We start from the raw sequence: 23,897 nt of genomic DNA, 5'->3' as shown, positions 1-23,897 counted from the left end.
ACAGGGTATGTACAAATGAGGTCATGTATACCTTCATAAGTACATGCTTTTAAGAGTGAATTTGCGCATAAAATTATGTACATCTACTCTTATAATCGGCATTAAAGCAAAGCCAGCGCTTCTACTTAGCTATTTTCTATGTTTTTTTGATTTTGAAGCAATATCAAAAGTATGCAAACATAAATAACTTAATGACATTAATACACAATTAGGACACAGTTATTAAATTATATGTCCAACGATATGAAATCTGATAGAAGCTAATGAAAGCTTTTCGGGGTACATATGTATGTTTGTATGTATTGAGCAATTCCTTTTTATAAAGCAGCGCGTAGCGTGATAATTTCTATTTCACTTTTAGTTAGTTCTCATATTGGAGCCTCTATCTTAGCTAGTAGTAAGGCAGAGTGTTTTTGTTAAGGCCTCACTATTACCATAGGTGTTTTCGTGGGTCTCTCCTCCTTTTTGAACTTCCACTCACGACAAAGTAATATCGAGGATGCAGCCTCCTTGCTTTGCAGAATTAATTTCAAAATTTGTCAAAATTGTATAAAGTTTTAAGTCATATCAAATTTACCATGAGTTAGACCTCGTCAGTAACGGCAAGTGTAGGAAGTGTGAGCTGCAGGAACAAACGGTTGAGCAATTTCTGTGTTCATGCCCTGCGCTCGCCATGTCAAGGCTCTAGCTATTAGGGGCGGCAGAGTTGCCAGATCTTGAGGCAGCAATTAAGCTGGCTCCTAGAAAACTGCTAGTATTTGCCAAGAGGACGGATTTATTCTATAACATATGTCCTCGCACCTGATTGATGTTCTTCCGTTTGGTCGTCAAACAAATTCTGGTAACACTATGGACACATTCAGTCTATGTGAGGTCTTTATTGACCGGCCAGTTCAACCTAACCTAACCATGAGTTAAGAAGATACCTTCACCCTCTACAAGAGGACCTTTAAAGTAGTTATGGGAGCTGATAACGGTTTGGTATTTGGAAACTAAAAGTGAAACAGCGCCGCACTACCACGTTTCTGTCTCATTTCTAAGTCTAGCCGAAAAATCCATCGAAGAATATTTTTTGCCAACGCACTCAGCTACAGTTATGCAGTAAACAATTTAAGAATAACTATCGAAAATCATCGACAGCAGCATTGTATGCCATTCTACACATCCCACCTGCAGACCTAACGTCCAAACGCATCGCATTAGCAACGGCAACAAGGCCTCGGCGCAGCTTGAGTACAGGCCTTATGGCCACAGCAGTATAGCGCCATCTAATATCGGGCAAACGGAATATATGGTCCCGTGACTGAGCTTCGAAAGAGATATTGGGGCCACAATTGAGCCGGGGGATTGGTGCCGGGGTGCAGAAATGGCAGAACACGTGTATACGGATGGTTCCAAATTAATGGAAGGGATTGGGTCTGCTGTTTACTGTGTCGACCCAGAAATAAGAAAAGACTTAAGGCTCACGATGGGCATATTAACTGGACACTGCCCTCTGGCAGTAACAGCAAGTGTAGGAAGTGTGAGCTGCAGGAAGAAACGGTGTATTCATGTCCTGCGTTCTCCAGGTCAAGGCCCCAGCTATTAGAGGCGGCAGAGTTGCCAGATCTGGAGGCAGCAATTAAGCTAGGTCCTAGAAAACTGATATTTCCCAAAAGGACGGAGTTATTCTACATATCGCTCATTTACTTCAATAGTGTCATAACTCAAAGAGGTACCCAATATCATGATCTATGTTACAAATTCTGGTAACACTATGGACACATTCAGTCTATGTGAGGTCTTTATTGACCGGCCAGTTCAACCTAACCTAACCTATGGAAAACTGAGCCCGCAAATGCTATTTTAGATTAGGTAGGCAATTGACAACTTGAGTACGGTCTTGGAAAAATAAAGTAAATCCCTACAAGTCGCTTGTCTTACCCGCCCTTCTGTATCGTGCAGAAACACCGATGCTGAAGACATTAGTTGAGGCAGCTTTGGTAGTGTTACAGAAAATAGTGTCTGGAAAATTTACGGAACTCTAGGTATGGTATTCAATGAGCTTTGGATGCAGTGATTATGCTGTATAGACTAGGTCATGCGAATGAAAGATGATTCTCGAATCTTTGTCTAGATAAGGTTATGTTAAGAGGGCGTGCAAGAGAACACACACTTCCACTAGGAGACATGTTTATCCATTGTGAATGCCCTCAGCGAGTTCCGGCTGGCGAAAAATTTGTTAAGCTTGAGAAGGAAGCTAGTTTCTTTCCTATCCAAACATAGTCAACATTGACATCGACACTACGCACTCATCCTGGTTTTTCCACATCAAGCCCGTTTCCTCTTGATGCCAGAAAGGCTGGAAACTTCCGCACGATATAAGAATTTATCACGTTGCATTCTAACTTTAAGGCAGCCTGGCTCTCGACAAAGCCAATTACGTTAGTGCGTGAGAGCATACTGTCCTGGAGTCGGATGGCTGCTTTCTCTATGGCACTTCAAGTATCAGGAAGTCAGCGCGACTGACTTATCTGCAGATGCTTTGAGTACGGTCCAGCTCCAGCACCCTTTTTTTCGAGCCGTCTATGTAGATTGCAATGTCTCTACCACTCACATTAACTCCCTCGCAGGATATCTTATGTTTTTCACCTGAAAGTCAACAACCACAGTAAATGAGTTTATGTCAGCTGTTAGGTTCGTTGTGATCCCTTTTTGTGCCAATTAAAACCGTCGTTTCCCGTGTCACGCCACTAAAATTGTCGCCTACCCTTACTTGGCTGATTTCCACATGCTGGATTCTCTTTAGTCTTAGATCCCCTTATGCACACAAACCCTGCACGAACAATTGTACACTAGTCCTAAACCGCTCAGCCACATAGTCGTCGGGAGCTATGAAGTTCGGTTAAGCCCTCACAACAACGACAAGGTGCCTACTCTAGAAGGGCATCGCAGGTAAACGCAAGAGAAAAATTTTTCTTATGAAACTGAAATTGTTAAAAAGTTGATCAATTTTAGCCTTAGGTTTATCAATTTTTCGAAATCCTTTTTTATCATGCGACTGAAACTGCCGGCAAAATTGATAAATTTCAAGAACTCAGGTGAAGGCAAATAAATTTTTCAGATTGTTTTTTCTTATGCAACTGAAATTCAATAAAAAGTTGTTTAATTTCAATACTTCATGCTGAGGAGAATCAATTTTTGAGATAACTTTTCTTACGCATCTGAAATTTACTGAAAAGTTCATCAATTTTAACACCTTACGTAAAAGGGAATAAGTTTTCGAATTAATTATTCTCATTCAACTGTAATTGACTACAAAGTTGATCAACGTGAAAACCTTATTACGTTCAACACTTCAGAGCGCGAAAGCTTTCCTACAGGGGCTTCCCAATTCAAATAGCTGTTGCATTTCTTTGCTCATTTCACGTTTTATTCGTTTTATTATAATTATTTTTTCTATGTTATAGCGTGTGGTTTCAATTTTTGATTTTCTTGCTTCTACTTTAATGGAAGTATTTTGAAATACTTGCTATTGTTTTTAATGCTTCACTTTTTCGATGTTTCTGCTTTGTTGCTATTTTATTTCTAACATTTACAATGTTGTTTTATTGACATTGCATGGCATTCGCGGTATTTGGAAAATGTCCTTGACATTGTTTTTATGCACCTGCACATTTAGCGTATTCCGCTGGCGTTGTGCTTTTTACTTGTAGTTAATATTGTTGTTGGGCTCAAATTTTTGGAATATTTAAACGTACGGTGTTATTAGCGTTTGCTGTATTAGTATTTGTGCATAAAGCGTTTAATAAATTGTATTTGCTTAATGGTGTTGGTATTATTTTAAATGAATTGAAATATAACTAAACAGCAGGACACTAAGTTTGAAATGCTAAATCTCATGCAATGAGCGAAGCTTGGTTGAATTTGTCTAGGCCTATATATATTGTGACGAATGTTAGCCTCTGTGTGACTTGTATGCACATCAACAAATCAATCATTATGTCTATACATATGTCCATATAAGCAGCGGAGAGCAACGCACAAACACATGCATATATCTGAGATACTCCCAAAAGTAGGCAATCATCTGTTGAAGTATCACTCACATATACACGCGCCTATCGCTATGCGAGAAGCTATAATAATCCTGAATCTGTAGTTATAGCTGAGAAATTTATAGGTGGTAAACGACCAGTAAATTCTAGAAATAGAAACGGCTACAACTACGCGAACGAGACATCACAGAGTATAAAAGGACTTAAAGCTGAGTAAGCAGTAATCAGTTTGATTTAAGCACGCTATCTGTTGAGAAGTAGAAGTGTTATTGTAGTCTAATAAAGACCATTTTGCATTATTGAATATTGGAGTTATTTATTAAACAGTTTAGTGATTCGAACGTTAGTAGAAGGCTGCAAATAAGCGGAATTGCACTAAATTCGTTACAATATATATATATATATATATATATACGTTGAAATTGAACAACTTTTTATTGAGTTTCAGTTGCATGAGAAAAAACAATCTGAAAATTTATTTGCTTTCACCTGAGTTATTGAAATTTATCAATTTTGCCGGCAGTTTCAGTCGCATGATAAAAAAGGATTTCGAAAAATTTATAAACCTAAGGCTAAAATTGATCAATTTTTTAACGATTTCAGTTTCATGAGAAAAATTATCTCTTGCGTTTACCTGAGATGCCCTTCTAGCGTAGGCACCTTGTCGTTATTGTGAGGGCTTAACCGAACTTCATAGCTCCCGACGACTATGTGGCTGAGCGGTTTAGGACTAGTGTACAATTGTTCGTGCAGGGTTTGTGTGCATAAGGGGATCTAAGACTAAAAGCGACAATTGCCTACCTAGTCTAAAATAGCATTTGTTGGCAAAAAATATTCTTCGATGGATTTCTCGGCTAGACTTAGATATGAGACAGAAACGTTCGGTGCTGTTTCACTTTTAGTTTCCGAATACCAAACCGTTATCAGCTCCCATAACTACTTGCAAATCCAGTTATTTATCCTTTTGCTAAGTTCGTAAGGCTAAATAACTCCAATATTGAATAATGGAAAAATGGCCTTTATTAAAGTACTTCACAATAACACTTATACTTTGCAACTAGCTTGCTTAACAACCAAACTGATTGATAGTTCAAATGAAACTCTACTATTGCCCGCCAGATTGCGTGCTTAATCAATAACTGCTTGATAGCTCAACTCAAACTGAATTCCAGCGCCTCTACATTTTCTGCCTTTTATACTCTCTGATTTCAACGTTCGCATCTTCTAGGCGCTTCCAGAATCTACTAGTTGCCATCAGCTCTCAAACTTCTCAGCTGTAACTACAATTGCACGATTTTATAGCTTCTCTCATTGCATACTTTCAGGAGTATCTCAGATGTATGCATGTGTTTGTGCATTGATTCTCCGCTGCTCGTATACGTACATGGTACATATGTGTAGACGCAATTATTGTTTTGTTTATGTAGATACATAATGATTGAATTATTGATGTGAATTCACGTCACTGCTTAGCATCGGCTTAGAGATAGCAGCACCCCTTAGTTTTGCTAATATTCGTAAGAATATATATATATATATATATATTTTTTTTTTTTTTTTTTAAGAAACCAGTAGCCTTTTATGCTCAAACAACTCTCCTTAGAGAGTACTGGTTGAGTTTGGGTTTTTAACTGTTCGGAGAAGACCCATGTTTAGAAACCGCAGTTAATGTGTAATCCTTTGCGTAAAAAGATAAATACTTTGTCGCCTATCGGGGATAACATTCCTTCACATTTCAATGTTGAAATGTAGTCAGTCTATGGTCGCTTCCATACCGAGAGGCTTGCTAAGGATACCAATGTGGCAATATTGCATTTCGATTCAGCATCTAAACTTTGCCTGATCTTACAAAACTCATCTTCTTCAAACAGAAGTAAAAAATCATTGGCAGATTTTTGACTTAACTCCGACGATTGCGTACAACACTATATGCGATCCCAGATTTGGCACCTTAAGAATCCGGCATTTCGAAAAGTGAAGAGCGTAAGCGCGCTATGATTTTGTGCACTAACATCATTGCTTCAATCGTTGCTGTGTTTAAAGCTATAACTTCATTAAAAGCTAAACGAATCTACGTACAGGTGATCGGTGTTACCAGGTGATGCAAGAAAAAGAAGCTAGATTGGCAAAAAAAAGGTTAGAAAAGGCTAAATTTAGAAAAAAAAGAAGCTAAAAAAAGGCCAGAAATTTTTTGGTTAATTCATTAAATTTTTTTTATATTTTAGTTTACACATTTGTAAATAAAAACTTATAAACATAACTTAAGCATAACTTCCTGTTTCAAAACATATCAGGCACATTTTCTTTGACTAGCACATGGAATTACTTTAAATGATTGCATATGTGTATATACATAAAAAAAATATTACAAAGTAATTATTTATATAAAATATTCCCCATCTGAAGAATCAGATGAGCTTATGTCTGGGTATAAAGTTTCGCTATTTACCATAGATATGAGATCATAGGTAATTTCAAAGTCATTACAACATTTAGATAAGCGTTTTAACGAGCATCTAATATTAAGCAGCGCATTAAGCATTTTAATTTTTAGTTTGTTCCTTAATATAGTTTTCAGAATTTGCATGCCACTAAAAACTCTTTCAAACTCCGCGTTAATGAGTGGTAATACTAAAAAACTAAATATGAATTCGACAAGTTCTAAAAAAGGAGGTTCGTTTAATGCATTTTTATGTTCTCGGACTTCCGACCTAAATTCCATGGCGGAGTGTACATTTTTCCATTGTATAGTTATAAGTTTTCGCCACTGCAGCTCTATTAATGCTATTTGACTTGAAGAATAACTATACTTCTCTTTTTCAAAGTAAGAAAATACTTCTGGCTTTAAAATTTTCAACGAATTTTCAGCAAAAAAAGAATTAATCTTTTGTAGAGAACTCATATTACTAGGTATTAGGTGTTCACAGGAACTATTGAAATTTTTTTATTTTAAAAATTTTTAGAAATACATTCGGAGTAAAAAAGGCTAGAAAAAAGTCACGAAGCTAAACACAAAATTTCGAGGCTAAAGGCAAAAAAAAAGGCTAAATCTAGCCTCGAAAATACTAACCTGGCAACATTGCACGTGATCAATGGTTGGAAAATAATGAAACATTGAGAACATTTGTCAACATTGCGAGCGACGTTTATAGTGTATGTTGCTGCGCCAAATGCTCAGCGACTATTAGACGAAAGAGAATTAGAATACGTGTGAATTGAGTGAGTACAAATGAATCACTGTCCCCCGACCACTGGTTTACATGTATGTGTGGCTGCTTGCTTTGCTGTTGATGTGCATTTATTTACTAGTAGCATAGTGACGTATCGAACTACTAATGTTCGCCACAATACTATTCAAGATGACAACAACATATTCGCCAATGACTTTGGGCTTGCTTTATGGAGAATTTGGAGAGAAAAAAAAACTATTCTCGGTTTTAGATTTCAACGTTTCTGTCCCTTTGCCGAGCGTAGTAGGGGACTTTAATTAGAATTGGTAGCAAAAAAAAAAAGAAGCCGTGAATCAAATAAAGATTCGCATAACTACATAGCAGTTACAATGCATAACTATAGCTTTGACTTTGAGTAAATCAGTTATAGCATCCCTAGTTACGGTTCATTCCTTGCAGAGGAGGAGCGCCCACTAATTTTTGCATGATAATAATCATTGAATGGTAACCGCCTCTCAGTCATGTTAAGAAGATAAAATGGTATATGTGACCCGGTCTATTAAAAGGTGGCTTATGACTCAAAAAAGAAATTGCGAGAAAACAGCTGTTAAAGATAAGCAATGCGTTTCTTCACTCGGTAAAGATGAAATTAAAATTTTAGTGATAAGCCACCTTTTCATAGGGCGGATCAAATATAGATGTTCAAGTAAAAGCAAAAGCTGCTTTGCTACACGGCACCTGGAATTCGCATGGGCCCATCACTAAACGGCATCTCAATCGACCTACTTGTGAGTTAGTAGGACTAACACACAGTGGGTAATGGACGCTCGAGATAAGTCACAAGTATCCCGCAGCAGCCGCCACGACGTAGAGGTCTGTTAGTTTAACGGAACAAATTACAAAGAGCTCAATACAAATTGGAAGAGAAGCTCAATGTTAATCTCCACAATCGATTAGACGTGTGATTTTAATCACATAACTCTTGTATTGTGTTGTAAATGTCATTCAAAACAAATAACAAATATTCTTTGAAAAAATTGCTTAATAATATGTAAATAAACTTCATCTAATAATTTGAAATATTGTTGCTAGTCATTCGCGGTTTGCAATGTCTAAGGTTAACTTTACTCCAGCGACCCCAGATGTCGAAGCAGCCGTAAGCGAAGAAAATATAAGCGACGCTACAGCGATTAGCATAGAAGCTGACGGTGAGGAGGAGCATGAAGAGTATGCAGCTGAGGAGCTAGAAGAACAAGAAAGCGAGGATCAAGTTGAGCAAGATGCTTACGCCGAACAACTAGCATCAAAGCGCGGATTAACAAACATATCAAATCCAGCAATGGATGCTATTCTAGAGGACAATCCACAACTAACCAAAGCACAAAAGGAGGTTTTGAAAAAAATCAGTGCAAGAGTAAAAAGAAAGCGCAAAAATCCAGCGCCGCCAACACCAGAATTGCGTATACACGATATTATCAAAGTTAAGCGTGAATGGTTCAGGCCTATGGGTCTTTTTGTAATATGGGCACTGCTGACTGGACAATATCTGCTTGATCGTGTTGTGCCGGCCAAGCCAAAGCTCACATCAATAATGCCAAATATAACAAAAATGATACCAGTGCCCCATATGGGAGAATCGATTACCTTCACAATTGCAGGACCGTTTCGTGATGATGGCGAATTAGTTTATTCGGGTGTAGAGGACGAAGCAAAATTTCTTTATCTACAAGTAGTGCGCACATTTTACGATGCAAATAATGAACCGCTTATAACGGTTGAAGTAGCGCCGCTATGGCGTGAGTATTTGGATATGAGAGAGAAAAATTTGGAAATGGTGAAACCGCTAGAACGTTATGTCATACTTGATTTATGGACAAATATATCAAAGGATGCGCAAACTGAAATGTTTTTGCGCGCCTACAGCGACATTGGCGATGATATTGTCACATTTAAATATAATTATGATTGGTTTCCGGTGCCAACGAAAAAGGGTTTGATATTCGCATTTCTCACCTTGCTGCTACTCTATGTGTTATTCATTTTTGAGCTCGCCGATCCAACGGTCTCTTCGATGATTTGTTCCACATTCGCAGTTGCTATACTCTCCATACTTAATCCGCGTCCTACATTTGATGAGATGGTCAGCTGGATTGATATGCCGATGTTGACATTGCTTTTTAGTTTGATGATTATTGTTGCTGTAATCTCTGATGCGGGTATGTTCGATTATCTGGCTTTGGGCGCTTATCAACTCTCGAAGGGTCATACTTGGCGTTTGATATTGAATTTATGCATATTTATCAGCTTACTCTCAGCATTTTTAAATAACAGCACTACAATGTTACTCTCTTCGCCGATTATCATCAAGCTGTGCGAGGTGTCTGGCATAAATCCGGTTTCAGTGTTAACACAGCTTGTGATTTGTGCTAACATTGGCGCCGCTTGCACGCCTATAGGCAGTCCACCAAATATCATCATAACCAGTAATGAATATATTGCAAATAATGGCGTACATTTTGGTAATTTTATGTTACATATGGCACCCTGTGCTATACTCGTGCTATTGCAAACCTATTGGCAATTACATTTCTACTTTAAACACTTAAATTTCTTGCGTTATCGTGAAGATGCTGCGTCGCGTAAAGAAGGCTTGGAACGCGGCATAGAACGTTGGACGCGCGCTTCAAGCGGTGTGGGTAGTTTGCTGGAAGAAGATCGTAAAATACGTGGCGCTTTAGCGCGCGCTGCGGAGGAATTTCGCGCGGCGCTCAAAGGTGTACCTGAGAATGCAGCTGCAGACGTTGAACCAAAAAATAAATTTGAGCGCACCCTAATGGACTTGCGCGCACGTCATGGCCGCATTGATAAACCACTCTTAATTAAATGTTTTATTGTTTTATTATTTATCATCACTGTATATATGTTGCGTTCATTTGAAATTGAGGTAATAGGTTTCACCTGGACTGCATTACTTGGTAGCATTCTCTTGCTTATATGGGCCGATGTAGATGACTTTGAAGGTCTACTCTGTCGCATTGAATGGTCGACGATCATTTTTTTAGCTTCATATTTTGTTTTGATAGAAGTTCTCTCCAAATTGGGTCTAGAAGAATTGCTTGGTCATATGGTTGTTGATGCTATACAATATGTTGCTGAGGAATATCAATTGCTTGTCGCTCTAATGCTTATACTCTGGACGGCTGGACTCGCTTCGTGTTTTCTCAATAATAATCCCGTTACACAAATGATGTTGCGCATTGTTATATCGATTGCTCAAAGTCGTGATATGCATTTACCGTTGCAACCTCTCGTGTGGGCGCTTGTATTGGGTGCTGCGTTTGGCGGTAACGGTTCGTTAATTGGCGCCTCATCGAATATTGTGACAGCGGGTGTAGCCGCTAAGCATTGTTACAAACTTACATTTCGTACTTATTTTTTAGTGGGGTTTTCCATTATGTTAGTTAATTTGTTGTTGGCATCACTGTACTTGATTTTAATGTTTGTGGTGATTAAGTGGGATGTTAAGTAGTGGGGAGGGCTTAAACAAATTATATCTGTAAAACTTAAGATAAAGGCAGAGCTCCCTGCTTTTCTGCAAGCGAATTTTCAAAATAAATTTGTTGGCGCTTAAATTAATTCTTAGTTGACTTGGTTTCTTTTTATATGTATACGTCCTTGCTCAGAGGGAAGTGTGATAGCTCGAAACGACTGTGGCGTTTACTAAAGCAGTTCTGAATAATCAACGTCAGGTTGTGGAGTCCGACATCAAGAACTTCGAAGGCTTTAACAAGTCCTCGAAATGCTTCGAGGAGGAGAGATAATGGTGTTATTATGTGGTATGACAACATGCCTCCTGCGATTGGCGTATGCGTGCCTCCGCTACAGCCATTTCAATATAATCTCACTTAACGTAGCTCTGACAGTATGAGCGTATTTACCGTCGGCTTAAACTTATCAAGTACTCAAATATCGATACATTCATTGCCTTACCAATTTGTGGCAGGTCCATCAGCGCTTATACTTTATTTCCATAGTACAATCATCGCTGGCTCTACTAATTAAGACCCCATCCAAGTTCGAAGAGAAAACGGAGATCAAAAGGGAGATACATTTGGATTAGAAGGGGAGTAGAAAGGAAAGGGGATACAGAGGGAAGAGTGAAAAAAGGGTGGAAAAATGACGGATTAAGAAAAGTAACCCGTGATTAGGCTGTGGGTGAAAGGGGTTAATAGAGGGGCGGAAAATCAGATGGAGAAAAAAGAAAAAGAGCAACAAAAAGATGGAGAGAAATGGCAAGACGTAGGGGAATACAAAGGAAGAAGAAGTGCAATGGAAGAGACAGGTCAAGGGAAACGAAAGGACGGTATATGAGGGAAGGAAGGACCGGAGTGAGCAAAAAATGGAAAGTGCGAAAAGGGGGAATGGGACGCAGAGGAAATAGAAAAGCCCGAATAGTTATAGTGCAAGGAATAAGGATGAAGGAATATGAGAGGGAGAAGTCACAAAGATTGGCGAAAGCCAAGAAACAAGAATCGGAAAAAGGAGAAACCGATAGGGAGAACTGGAGAACTATAAAAAGAGGTAAGAATAAAACGAAGTCTACAGGTTTAAAGGATAGTGGAAAGGATAAGCAATAACAGAGTGTAATTAATGGGTGTGAAGAAAAGAAAAGGTACAAAAAGAAAAATTTAAGGTTATATTAGGTTAGGTTGCACTGAGCGGTCAATAAGGACGTCACAGCGACTGAATGTGTTCATAGTGCTACTATAATATGATGGAAGATTTAACAAGAAAACATCAATTAGGTTCCACAATCAACGTTATAAAAAAGAGCCCCGGGGAAGAGAAGAGAAAGATATTAAAAATCGAAAAACAAAATTTTAAATCGAGAAGCTGGAAGGGAAGTATTCAAATAATTAAAGAGAGGATGTTTGGAAGGAAAGAACGTGGAATAAAGTGATGGAAGACTTAAATGCCGCGAACGGGATCGATAAGGGAGGAAGGAGGTTGGAATGGAAGAAAACAGAAAAAGGAAAGAGAAAGTTGAGGGGCGAAGTAATCGTAATTCTTAGTTTTAGGAGCTAATATTTTGAGCGCAAGGAGACCAGAAGCAAAAGGCACAGTGAGTGAACTAAAACCAAATCAGAGCATTAAGATAGAATAACTGGGATATTACGGGTTTCAAGAGGTTGATAAGCGAGGGGAATCTTCTTACAATTATAAATGTATGACACAAATGTTTTGCAGACGATGTACTAGCGACCCCACGTTCCTCATGAAACTAAATGGTGTGAGGCTGGTTGACCTAGAAGGTTTATTTTGGTCACATTAAATCGTTCCCGAGATGGTCGGGCTTGCACTTTAATGGTGCTTAATACCGAAGCGACTACACTCCCTAAAACCTTCGGAGAGTGTGTATATCGGTTTAACACCAAACCAAACAACAGCATACTAAAAAAACAACAGGATACTAAAAAAAAAGGACGTGTGGCACTCGGGGACTGCCGCGGTAAAGCTATTGCATATTATCAACTTATGCAATTATAATATTTAGGCAACATTTTGTTTTCTTTGATATTAATTCAAGTTTTGTCTTTGATATTAATTCAAGTTAACCTTTTTAAGCGTGGCGACCGATAAGAAAGCAAATTTTTTACTTTTATTGAATAAATGAGAAGTTAATATTTAACTTTCACTTATTATACCTTTCATGAAAATGAAATGGTATATTAATTTCGTCACGAAACCGAAAATTGTAAGTCCTTAAAGGAAAATAGATAGACCCACCATTAAGTATACCGAAATAATCAGGTTGAAGAGCTGAGTTGTTTTAGCCATGTCCGTCTGTCCGTCTGTCCGTCTGTCCGTCTGTCTGTTTGTATGCAAACTAGTCCCTCAATTTTTGAGATATCTTGATAAAATTTGGTGAGCAGGTGTATTTGGGTGTCCGATTAGACATTTGTCGGAACCGACCGGATCGGACCACTATAGCATATATCCTCCATACGACCGATTTTTCAGAAAAAGAGGATTTTTGTAATATCTTACCCAATTTAACAGATTGAAGCTTCAAACTTCACTATATACTTTCGTATATTGAACATATTGTTGCCTGAAAAAATTTATGAGATCGGTCGTATATATAGTATATATCCCCCACAACCGATTGTTCAGATAAGGAACTTTTCGTAATTACTGCCCTATTTTAAGAGCTAGAGGCTTCAAATTTCAGCGAATGCTTACGTATATAGTATATATTATTGTCTGAAAAAATCATAAAGATCGGTGGTATATATAGTATATATATGGTGGTATATATAGTATATATATATAGTATATATATATATATTTTCGCAAATTTTAGCCCCATTTTAATAGCTAGAAGCTTCAAATTTCACCGCATATTTACTTATATAGCATATATTGTTGTCTGAAAAAATCATAGAGATCGGTTGTATATACAGTATATATCTCATACAACCGATTGTTCAGATAAGAAACTTTTCGCAATTTCTACCCCATTTTAACAGCTATAAGCTTCAAATTTCACCGATTGCTTACGTATATAGCATATATTGTTGTCTGAAAAAATCATAGAGATCGGTTCTATATATAGTATATATCTCATACAACCGATTGTTCAGATAAGAAACTTTTCGCAATTTCTACCCCGTTTTAACAGTTAGAAGCTTCAAATTTCACAAAATGCTTTCGTATATAGCATATATTGTTGTCTGAAAAAATCATAGAGATCGGTGGTATATATATTATATACTTCATATAAACTGTCATATTGACCCCTTTTTTACGGCTAGAAGCTTCAAGATTCATCAAATTTCATCAAATAGTTACGTTTACGTCATATATTTTTGAAATACGTGATTCGTAGCCATAGCTTTTACATGCAGACCACAAAAAACGTGAAGCTTTGCATCCTCACACAGATTACCTACCTATTTTTTATTTTATATTTATCTTAAAAATCGTTTAGATATGTTCAAATTTCACCAAATGCTTACGTGTATAGCATATATTGTTGTCTGAGAAAATCATAGATACCGGTGGTATATATAGTATATATCCCATTCAACCGATTGTTCAGATAAGAAACTTTGCGCAATTTCTTCCCCATTTTAACAGTTATAAGCTTCAAATTTCACCGATTGCTTACGTATATAGTATGTATTTTTGTGTCAAAAAATCATAGAGATCGGTGATATATATAATATATATATGATGGTATATATAGTATATATATATAGTATATATATATTTTTTTTACGATTTCGGCCCCATTTTAACAGCTACAAGCTTCAAATTTCACCAACTGCTTACGTGTATAGCATATATTGATGTCTGAAAAAATCATTGAGATCGGTGGTACACATAGTATATATCTCATACAACCGATTGTTCAGATAAGAAACTTTGCGCAATTTCTGCCCCATTTTAACAGTTAGAAGCTTCAAATTTAACAAAATGCTTTCGTATATAGCAGGCATGCTTAACCAACGAAACGATATCATTTCGTTACGATAATCAACGTTAATAAACGAAACGAAGTCATTTCGTTTCGTTTATTAACGTTAAGATCGTCAAATTAACGAAATGATTTCGTTTCGTTTTCTGCCATATCAAAACGAAATCAAATCGTTTATGTTGATTATTAATTTCAAACTATGCTGGCAAAGCTGATTGATGGCGGAGTCATTAAAGGTGAAAGCATTATCCAAGCTGATTGCAACTTTTCTCATGAATTTTGACAGTACGAACATTTCTCAGAGTATTTTTGACATTACCACCAACGAATTACACAAACAAATTACATAGAGTTTGTGTGTGTATGTGCGCTCGTTGTTGCCACCTTACGGCTTCACCATGGCTATAGCATTGCCAGCATAATTCAAACATAAAGTACCACGTTTTCGTTAACGTTTTTAACGTTAACGAAAGCCTTTCGTTTCGGTTAAAAACGAGATACAATTTATCTTGATAATTTCTTTATCGATAATATTTCGAAGTGTTTCAACGGAAACGGTGGAAATCTTTTGATAAACGATTAGCTTAACGTTAAGGTGCATCCCTGGTATATAGCATATATTGTTGTCTGAAAAAATCATAGAGATCGGTCGTATATATATTATATACTTCATATAAACTGTCATTTTGACCCCTTTTTTACGGCTAGAATCTTCAAAATTCATCAAATTTCATCAAATAGTTACGTTTTCGTCATATATTTTTGAAATACGTGATTCGTAGTCATAGTTTTTACACGCAGACCACAAAAAACCTGAAACTTTGCATCCTCACACAAAGTTTTTTATTTTATATTTATCTTAAAAATCGTTAAGGTATGTAGATCTGTTCACTATATATTTCTTATCTTATACATCCGATTATTCGGAGATTACGAACGGGATAAGATTATTGTTCAGCCCCATTCATAAAAGGTATGAAGTCTTCGGCACAGCCGAAGACAGTCCCGTTCTTGCTTGTTTTAACTTTATTTTTAACTTTAACTAAACTTTTTTTTTTGCTGGGAGGCTGAAAAATGCCTAATGCACCATAATTGCTGCCGTCGCAGCAACCGTGTGTCCGTAGACTAAAAAACAGCCCTGTTCTGGAACCGTCGCTCACCCCGGCACCACTTTCGCAGTACTTCAGGGTGGCGTTCGATATTTCTCATTTTTTAAGAGCCTACTGTTGTCCCTGCGTCCAGGTTCCCGCTATTTGCTCTGAGTGTCCATTTAATCGCCACTGCTTCGCATGCGCATTTCTCTGCGCTCCCTCTCAGCATCCATCAGGCGTGTCATTACTATAAATGCCATTTTGCTCCCTGCAGTCCAGCACTCTTTCCTGTTGCACATATGTGATACTAAATTTCTCGTGGTAGGTTCCTCCCCAAAGACTCCATGCAAGGTAAGTCTTTCTTCGTGGAAACGGGGGCAGTGGAACATGACGTGTTCTGCGTTTTCTAACTCCGTGGTACACATTGGGCAATGAGGATCTTTCTCTATCCTACGCTTCCATAAATACTCTTTGAAACCGCCATGTCCACTCATTATCTGCGTGAGATGGTAGTTCAGTTCACCGTGCTTCCGCTCATTCCATTGAGCTACGTTCCAAACTAGTGTGAAAGTCCAACGCCCTTTACTCGAGGCCTCCCACCGTTCTTGCCACTTAGCTATTGTTTGTGTCCTTGCTCTTTTCTTGTCTTCTTCAGATGGTCGCTCGATATTAGTGTTATACAGATCGGCCATTTCGCTTGCCAGTAAGTCCACTGGGATTTTCCGGGTTAGAACCAGGATCGCGTCGTCGGACACCGTCCGATAAGCACTTGCTATTCTTAAAGAAGCAAGTCGGTACGCTGCTAATATATATTTTTGATGGGTCTGTTTAGATCCATACCACACTGGTGCTGCGTATAGTATTATTGAGCTGGTTACTGTGGACAATAGCTGACGTGTAGCTTCGCTCGGACCACCAATGTTAGGCATTATTCATATAAGTGATCCATTAATTTTGGCAATTTTCTCCACCACCGCTCTGAAGTGCTCTTTGAAAGTTACCTTAGAGTCAATGTGCACTCCTAAGTATTTTAAGGAATCCTCTGAGGTGATTTGATGATCCCCGACAGTTAAGACTAACTCGTTCGCCGACCGTTTGGAGCTTACTAATTCCACTTCCGTCTTTTGGCTAGCCAACTCCAGTTCCGTATTGGTCAGCCATTCCTTCATTCTTGCTACGGCGTTATTACATAATGCTTGAAGTAGGTCCAGTTTCTTGGCCACTACTACCATTGCAATATCATCAGCATATCCCACAATTTGCGTGTTTTCTGGTAGATCAATCTGTAGCACCCCGTCATACATTACATTCCAAAGCGTTGGACCGAGAACAGATCCCTGTGGGATGCCTCCTGTGATTTTGTACTCTTTTGCTCCTTTATCCGTGTCAAAAAGAAGTACTCTGTCTTTAAGATAGCTACCTATAATTCTGCGTAAGTAAGCTTGAGTGCCGAAGCTTTGCAGCACTGCCATTATCTGCATCCAGTTCGCAGTGTTAAAAGCATTCTTGATGTTCAACATAATCAGTGCACAGAACTTCCTTTTATTTCCAGAAATAGCTTCTCTAGCTATATTGACGACTGTTTGTATTGCATCTACGGTGGGTCTTGATTTGCGAAATCCATATTGACTATTTGATAAGCCACCTGGTCTTTCTAGAGTCAGCTGTAGGCGCTCACTAATTATACGCTCGAAAATCTTCCCAAGGGAATCCAGCATACAAAGTGGCCGATATGAGGATGGTTGATCCGGCTGTTTACCACGTTTCAGCAATAGGACAAATCTTTGTCGTTTCCACGGGCGAGGGAGCACGCCTTCTTGCATACAGGCATTAAAAAGTTAAGTGTTTCAACAATAATATTCATCAGTATTGGGCACGTAGGTTGCTGTGATATCGGTCCTTTAACTTTGGCCATCACAGTTCCGTAGGCTGATCCCCAAGGATCTAGGTCGACATTATCCAGCAGTTCCCTAAAGCATAACTTCTTGCTCTTTTTTATGGCATTTTTAAGTGCCTTTCTTTGTGCGACATAGGTGCTGTGTAGCTCCGCGTATCGTGGTGATGAGCGTGCCCTCTGCGCTATTCTTCGTGCTTTGTGACATTTTCTACGCCTTTCCGCAATTTCGTCATTCCACCAATATTCCGGAGTGCGCTGTGCTTTTCCGCGACTTCTGGGCATGGCAGCATCACATGCCATACATAGCAACTTAGTGATTTTAACCGACTGGTCTTCCGCATGCGATTCTCGTACTATGGCGTCCTTCCAGATAATGTCAAATATTTGTGGGTCGAAAGGGTGCTGTTTCCATTTCCTACTTTGTCGATGTCTTGCTGCTACCGTTCGTGGAGTTTCGAGCAGCTCTACGCTAATAGCTTTATGGTCGCTGTGTGTGTAGACGTTGCTTATGAACCATTTTGCTCGTCTTGCTATTTCGCTGCTAGCGAAGGTGAGATCTATAATGGATCGTCTGGTACCTGTATCGAAGCTACATATCCCTGGTTCATTTAGGAGTTCTCGCTTTCGAGGAGAACTCTCCCTCTTTCGTTGATTCGTCTACTTCCCCACAAAGATGACCATGCATTGAAGTCTCCACACACTAAAAGCGGGTGTTTACCTCGTGCTTCAAAGGTGATCCCGTATATCATGTCTTCGAACTCGGCGATGGTCATGTTCGGAGGGGCATAGCAACTGAAGACGTATATACCGTTAATTTTTGCCCACGTGAATCCTGCTACCGTTGGCGTCATAATTTCCTGTGGGAGAAATTTCCCTGGTGCCCAAATTGAGGCTTTCCCTGCTGAATCTGAGAGCCAACCCTGCTCCTGGCGATTTTTGTATTGTTCAGAGAGTACCACTATGTCATATCCTCCTTCATAGACTGTTTGGGATAATAGCTCTTGGGCTGCGTCGCAATGGTTTAAAATGAGCTGCAATACCCTCATGAGACAGTCATTTTGCTGCCCTCTCGTTGTGGGCATTTAAAACTGCCTGCTTAATGTTGTCCCCCACATAGCGCGCATTTCGGTGCGATTTCGCAACTTGCAGCCTTATGACCTTCCTGGCCGCATTTCCTGCATAGGCTAGACCTATCTACAGTCTCCTTACATTTCTGAGCTATATGACCGTAGCCCAAGCACCTATAACAGCGTTTATCTTGCTTGAGCTCTCTAATTCGGCAGGAAAACCATCCTACCCGGATTTTTTGCGTATTAAGAACCGCCTTGGCATCATCCGCTGTAAGGCTTATAAGTGCCGACTTCGTGGCACTGTACCCTGTGCGTATGCTCTTTATGGCAGCCACATCTGGAAGTTTGATGTTGCATTGCTGGTGGAGGGCGTTGCAAATCTCCTCGAGATCTCTGCACTGTAGCGTGACCATTTGGGACTTTGTTATAACTTCAGCCGAGTCCTTTAGTACCGCTTCAATTTCTGCTTGGTACGCGCTTGTTTTCCCATCTTGCGATTTTTTCAGCTCTAGTAACAGCTCTCCTTTCGCCGTTCTTCTAATCGTTTTGACGTCATCACCCAGGGGTTTTAATTCGTCGCATCTTCTCACTTTACGCAATATGTCGGCGTATGTCGCATCCCCCGCCTTGGAAATGATGATTGCATCCGGTCTAGCCTTAAGTGCTTTTTTCTTGCTCTTCTTTTTAGCTAACTGCCACTCTCCCGTCTTTTGGGTCGCAGTTTCCTCTTTCCTCTCCGTCTTCTCTTGCGTTTCTTGCCGTCGTTTGTGACCACCACGTGCCCTGGCAAGACGTCTTTTAGTGTAGTAGTGGGTTTTACCACGTTGTTCTCCTTGGTCGAGTACGAATTATTCCTCGGTCGCTTTCCTGGGGGTGATGGACTTCTATCCTTGGCACATTCGCTTGCACGCAATTTATGTTCTAAATTCTTTACCTCTAGGGCAGACTCGATGTACAGCACTTTTATTACGGAGGCCAAGCGCATGATTTCCGCGTGTATATTATTACGCCCTATGAAGAACTGCATCAAGTCCTCAATCGCCTTGCCTAGCTTGGTTATCTTTTTTCTCCAGGGGGTTTTGCTGATTTAACGCAGCTGACGCCTGCTTAATTAGCTCACTTAATAATGGTGTGCCCGTTTGAGCCTTGCTGTCGGAGTTCTTTTTGCAAAGCTTCGGTGTAGCACCCGGCGACAACGCTCCTTGCTTGCTTTCGGCCTCCGCTCCTTTGGGTTTCGTTACCACTTGCGACGAATTGCTAAGGCCCCCAGCCGATGGGCCACGCCCTTCTGGAGAGCGAGCTAGCTTCCTTCCTACAAATGGATTGAACGCCATTTCATTCTCCTGTGTTTGGTTTTTTATTTTAGTATTGTTGTTGCTCATCATATATTTAATTGGGTCCCCACTTGAGGCCGCTATCTTGGTCCGAGTGTGCAGTTACCTATATAGATCCCGTGGTTGTCTATGCGAAGGCAGCGAGGCCACGTGAACGTTGACGCAGTCCCTCATGAAGACTGCGTTCAGAGCCAGATCAGTATTAATTGGGAGGGTGTCAACCGAACATGCACCACCAACTTAATGATGACGGACTTTGAACGTACCCCAAGGCCTGCCAAGGTTTTAATGGGACGGAGACAAATGGGACATTAACCGGAAAGTCATTTCGACGGTGTGTCAAGCCGTGTACTGAGATTTCCGAATGCCACATTCGCCAGCCCTTAGCAAACATATCCGAGTCGTTGATTCCAGTATAACTTAATTAAGACCTTACTGGGCTCAGTCTTAATGTGACAATCACCTTAAATTTACAAATAATTTACCTCTTTACCTTCCTGAGTGTGTATCCCACGTCGTATAGTTGCCTCCCTATCTTGGGTAGGTATTCCCTCGAAGCAACCCCGTACTAGGCTGTGGATGCTTCATTCAGGGCGGCATCTACTCGCCCTGCCACTGGAGGTTCTCAGGGTGCTTTAGGCCTTTTAAGCCAAACCCGCCTCACCAGCCGCTCTTGGTCGAGGGCTGCTTATTTGATATTCGCAGCTTACCTAATTAATAGGCCGTTCACTGTCCGCCAGCAGTGACCCCCTTGGCCTGAGCTCAGCCAAACTTTAACTTTAACCTTAACTGTAACTTTAATTTTAATTTAACTTTAACTTTAACCTTAACTTTAATTTTAACTTTGACTTTAACTTTAACTTTAACTTTAATTTTAATCTTAACTTTAACTTTGACTTTGACTTTAACTTTAACTTTAATTTTAACTTTCATTTTAACTTTAACTTTAACTGTAACTTTAATTTTAAATTTAATTTTAACTTTAACCTTAACTTTAACTTTAAATTTGACTTTAACTTTAACTTTAACTTTGACTTTAACTTTAACTTTAACTGTAACTTTAACTTTAAATTTAACTTTAACTTTAACCTTAACTTTATCTTTAACTTTAACTTTGACTTTAACTTTAACTTTAACTTTAACATTCACTTTAACTTTAACTTTAACTTTAACTTTAACTTTAACCTTAACTTTAACTTTAACTTTGACTTTAACTTTAACTTTAACCTTAACTTTAACTTTAACTTTAACTTTATCTTTAACTTTAACTTTCGCTTTAACTTTAACTTTAACTTTAACTTTAACTTTAGCTTTAACTTTAACTTTCACTTTAACTTTAACTTTAACATTAACTTTAACTTTAACTTTAATTTTAACTTTAACTTTAACATTCACTTTAACTTTAACTTTAAATTTAACTTTATTTTTAACTTTAACTTTCGCTTTAACTTTAACATTCACTTTAACTTTAAATTTAACTTTATTTTTAACTTTAACTTTAACTTTCGCTTTAACTTTAACATTCACTTTAACTTTAACTTTAAATTTAACTTTATTTTTAATTTTAACTTTAACTTTCGCTTTAACTTTAACATTCACTTTAACTTTAACTTTAACTTTAACTTTAACTTTAACCTTAACTTTAACTTTAACTTTGACTTTAACTTTAACTTTAACTTTAACTTTAACCTTAACTTTAACTTTAACTTTAACTTTATCTTTAACTTTAACTTTCGCTTTAACTTTTACTTTAACTTTAACTTTAACTTTAACTTTAACTTTAGCTTTAACTTTAACTTTCACTTTAACTTTAACTTTAACCTTAACTTTAACTTTAAATTTAACTTTAATTTTAACTTTAACTTTAACATTCACTTTAACTTTAACTTTAAATTTAACTTTATTTTTAACTTTAACTTTCGCTTTAACTTTAACATTCACTTTAACTTTAACTTTAAATTTAACTTTATTTTTAACTTTAACTTTAACTTTAACTTTCGCTTTAACTTTAACATTCACTTTAACTTTAACTTTAACTTTATTTTTAACTTTAACTTTAACTTTCGCTTTAGCTTTAACATTCACTTTAACTTTAACTTTATCTTTAACTTTAACTTTAACTTTCGCTTTAACTTTAACTTTAACTTTAACTTTAGCTTTAACTTTAACTTTAACTTTCACTTTCACTTTAACTTTAACTTTAACTTTAACTTTAACTTCAACTCTAACTTTAACTTTAACCTTACCTTTAACTTTAACTTTAAATTTAACTTTAATTTTAACTTTAACTTTCACTTTAACTTTAACTTTAGCTTTATTTTTAACTTTAACTTTCGCTTTAACTTTGACTTTAACTTTAACTTTAACTTTATGAGCTTAGCACCTGCTAACAAGCCAACCTAATATAAACGCACGCAAGTCATTTTCTGTCAAAAATGTCTCATGCACATACAACTTGTATAATTGAATTTGCTGTGTGAAAATCTAACCCGATTTCCAATTTTTGTTCTGCGTGACATTTAAATTTGACGTTTGCACACATGCTTTACATTGTCGCAACGCATGCTTATTTGGGTTAGGGCAAAAAACGCCGGTTGTGTGCGTGCGCTAAAAAAGCGCAGTGCGGTTTTATTAGGTTGGCTTGTAAGCGACCATATATGTATACGATAAGCGATAGCACAATGGCTACTTCGTGAAAATCAACGACAGCTCTTTTAGTTTGATTTCGATGGTCGTACGGTTAGGAAGTGTCGCACGCGCGCTTAAAACAGAGTACCAAAGAGTGCGTGTGACACGTGTTCACCGTTCAAGCATTGAAATCAAACTAAATAAATTATTGATTTTGCTTTCGTGCTCGCTACGCGTTCGTGTTTACTAACACATTCTCAATTTGGTAACCGTGTAAATGTAGTGGTGCCCACCGCTGTTTATGATAGAGATCCAATTTTATGTATTTGGCCTGTTGCTAGCACCGAACTTTTTCGAACCTTTTCGAGCCTTTTCGGATCTTCTTTTACAAATATCCGTTACGGTTTTTTTTGATTTAGTCGCCAAGCCCGCGATAAAATCTATGCAATAGCTTAAAAAACAAAAAAAGATCGAAAAGGAAATTTGTAGATATAGAGAACACGGGAAAGTGACTATTGCTATGAATAGTTGAAAGACTTAAAATAAGCGAGTAAAAGCGGAGAAAAAAGTGCTAAATTAAAAAAACAAAAAACATTTTTAAAATCGATTACAAGCCGCTAACTTGTCCATAGAAAATCGGTAAAAAATCGATAACAAGTCGATAACTTTTCGATAATAACTCGATGCATTAGCGATACAAAATCGATAACAATTTAATTTGGTTATAACTTCAATTGCGCATGTGGCCATTTGAAGTAAGGAAAATTGACGTTATGGTCGCTGACCTTATGTCACCACTCCATCGAGCGACACCAAAAGTTACGCTTGTCAACAAATATTCATATACAAGCACTTTATTTTAATAAAATAAAACACTGCATTAGCGTTAAACTGGCCATCATTGTCCTGGCTTTGATCATGGTCATACACTTTAATGTTGATAATAATAATGTCCATGATTGTAGTGGTGATAATGATGATGGTATGGGCAATATTTTTTATGTTTCTGTTGATACACACTTTTACGACAAAGGCCTTGCCAACCTAATGTTATTGTTTTGTTTGTACAGTTTTAGCACATATGTTTTATATGACACAATCATGACCTTAAGGTCATAACAATACTATAAAGGCCACAGGTGGCGCATACTACAGTTGTGAGAGTAAGTGTGTTTTGTAACCACGTATAT

The 23,897-nt window shown here is 38.0% G+C and overlaps 2 protein-coding genes across 8 annotated transcripts in view; both read left to right on the top strand.

Moving 5' to 3' along the window:
• The window catches only part of GABA-B-R1 (gamma-aminobutyric acid type B receptor subunit 1), a 724,819-nt gene that overhangs the window by 431,083 nt on the left and 269,839 nt on the right, over positions 1–23,897 (top strand). The gene's annotated exons all lie outside the window — the stretch shown is intronic.
• LOC137239059 (P protein-like) lies at positions 8,316–10,736 on the top strand. Its single transcript, XM_067763979.1, has one exon. It carries the CDS (start codon positions 8,316–8,318, stop codon positions 10,734–10,736), a length of 2,421 nt encoding a protein of 806 aa, XP_067620080.1.

The sequence above is a fragment of the Eurosta solidaginis genome, chromosome 2 (genome assembly GCF_040869045.1).
Source record: "Eurosta solidaginis isolate ZX-2024a chromosome 2, ASM4086904v1, whole genome shotgun sequence".
NCBI classification, from domain to species: domain Eukaryota; kingdom Metazoa; phylum Arthropoda; class Insecta; order Diptera; family Tephritidae; genus Eurosta; species Eurosta solidaginis.
The sequence above is the reverse complement of the archived record's forward strand: the minus strand, read 5'-3'. Positions and strand labels throughout refer to the sequence as shown.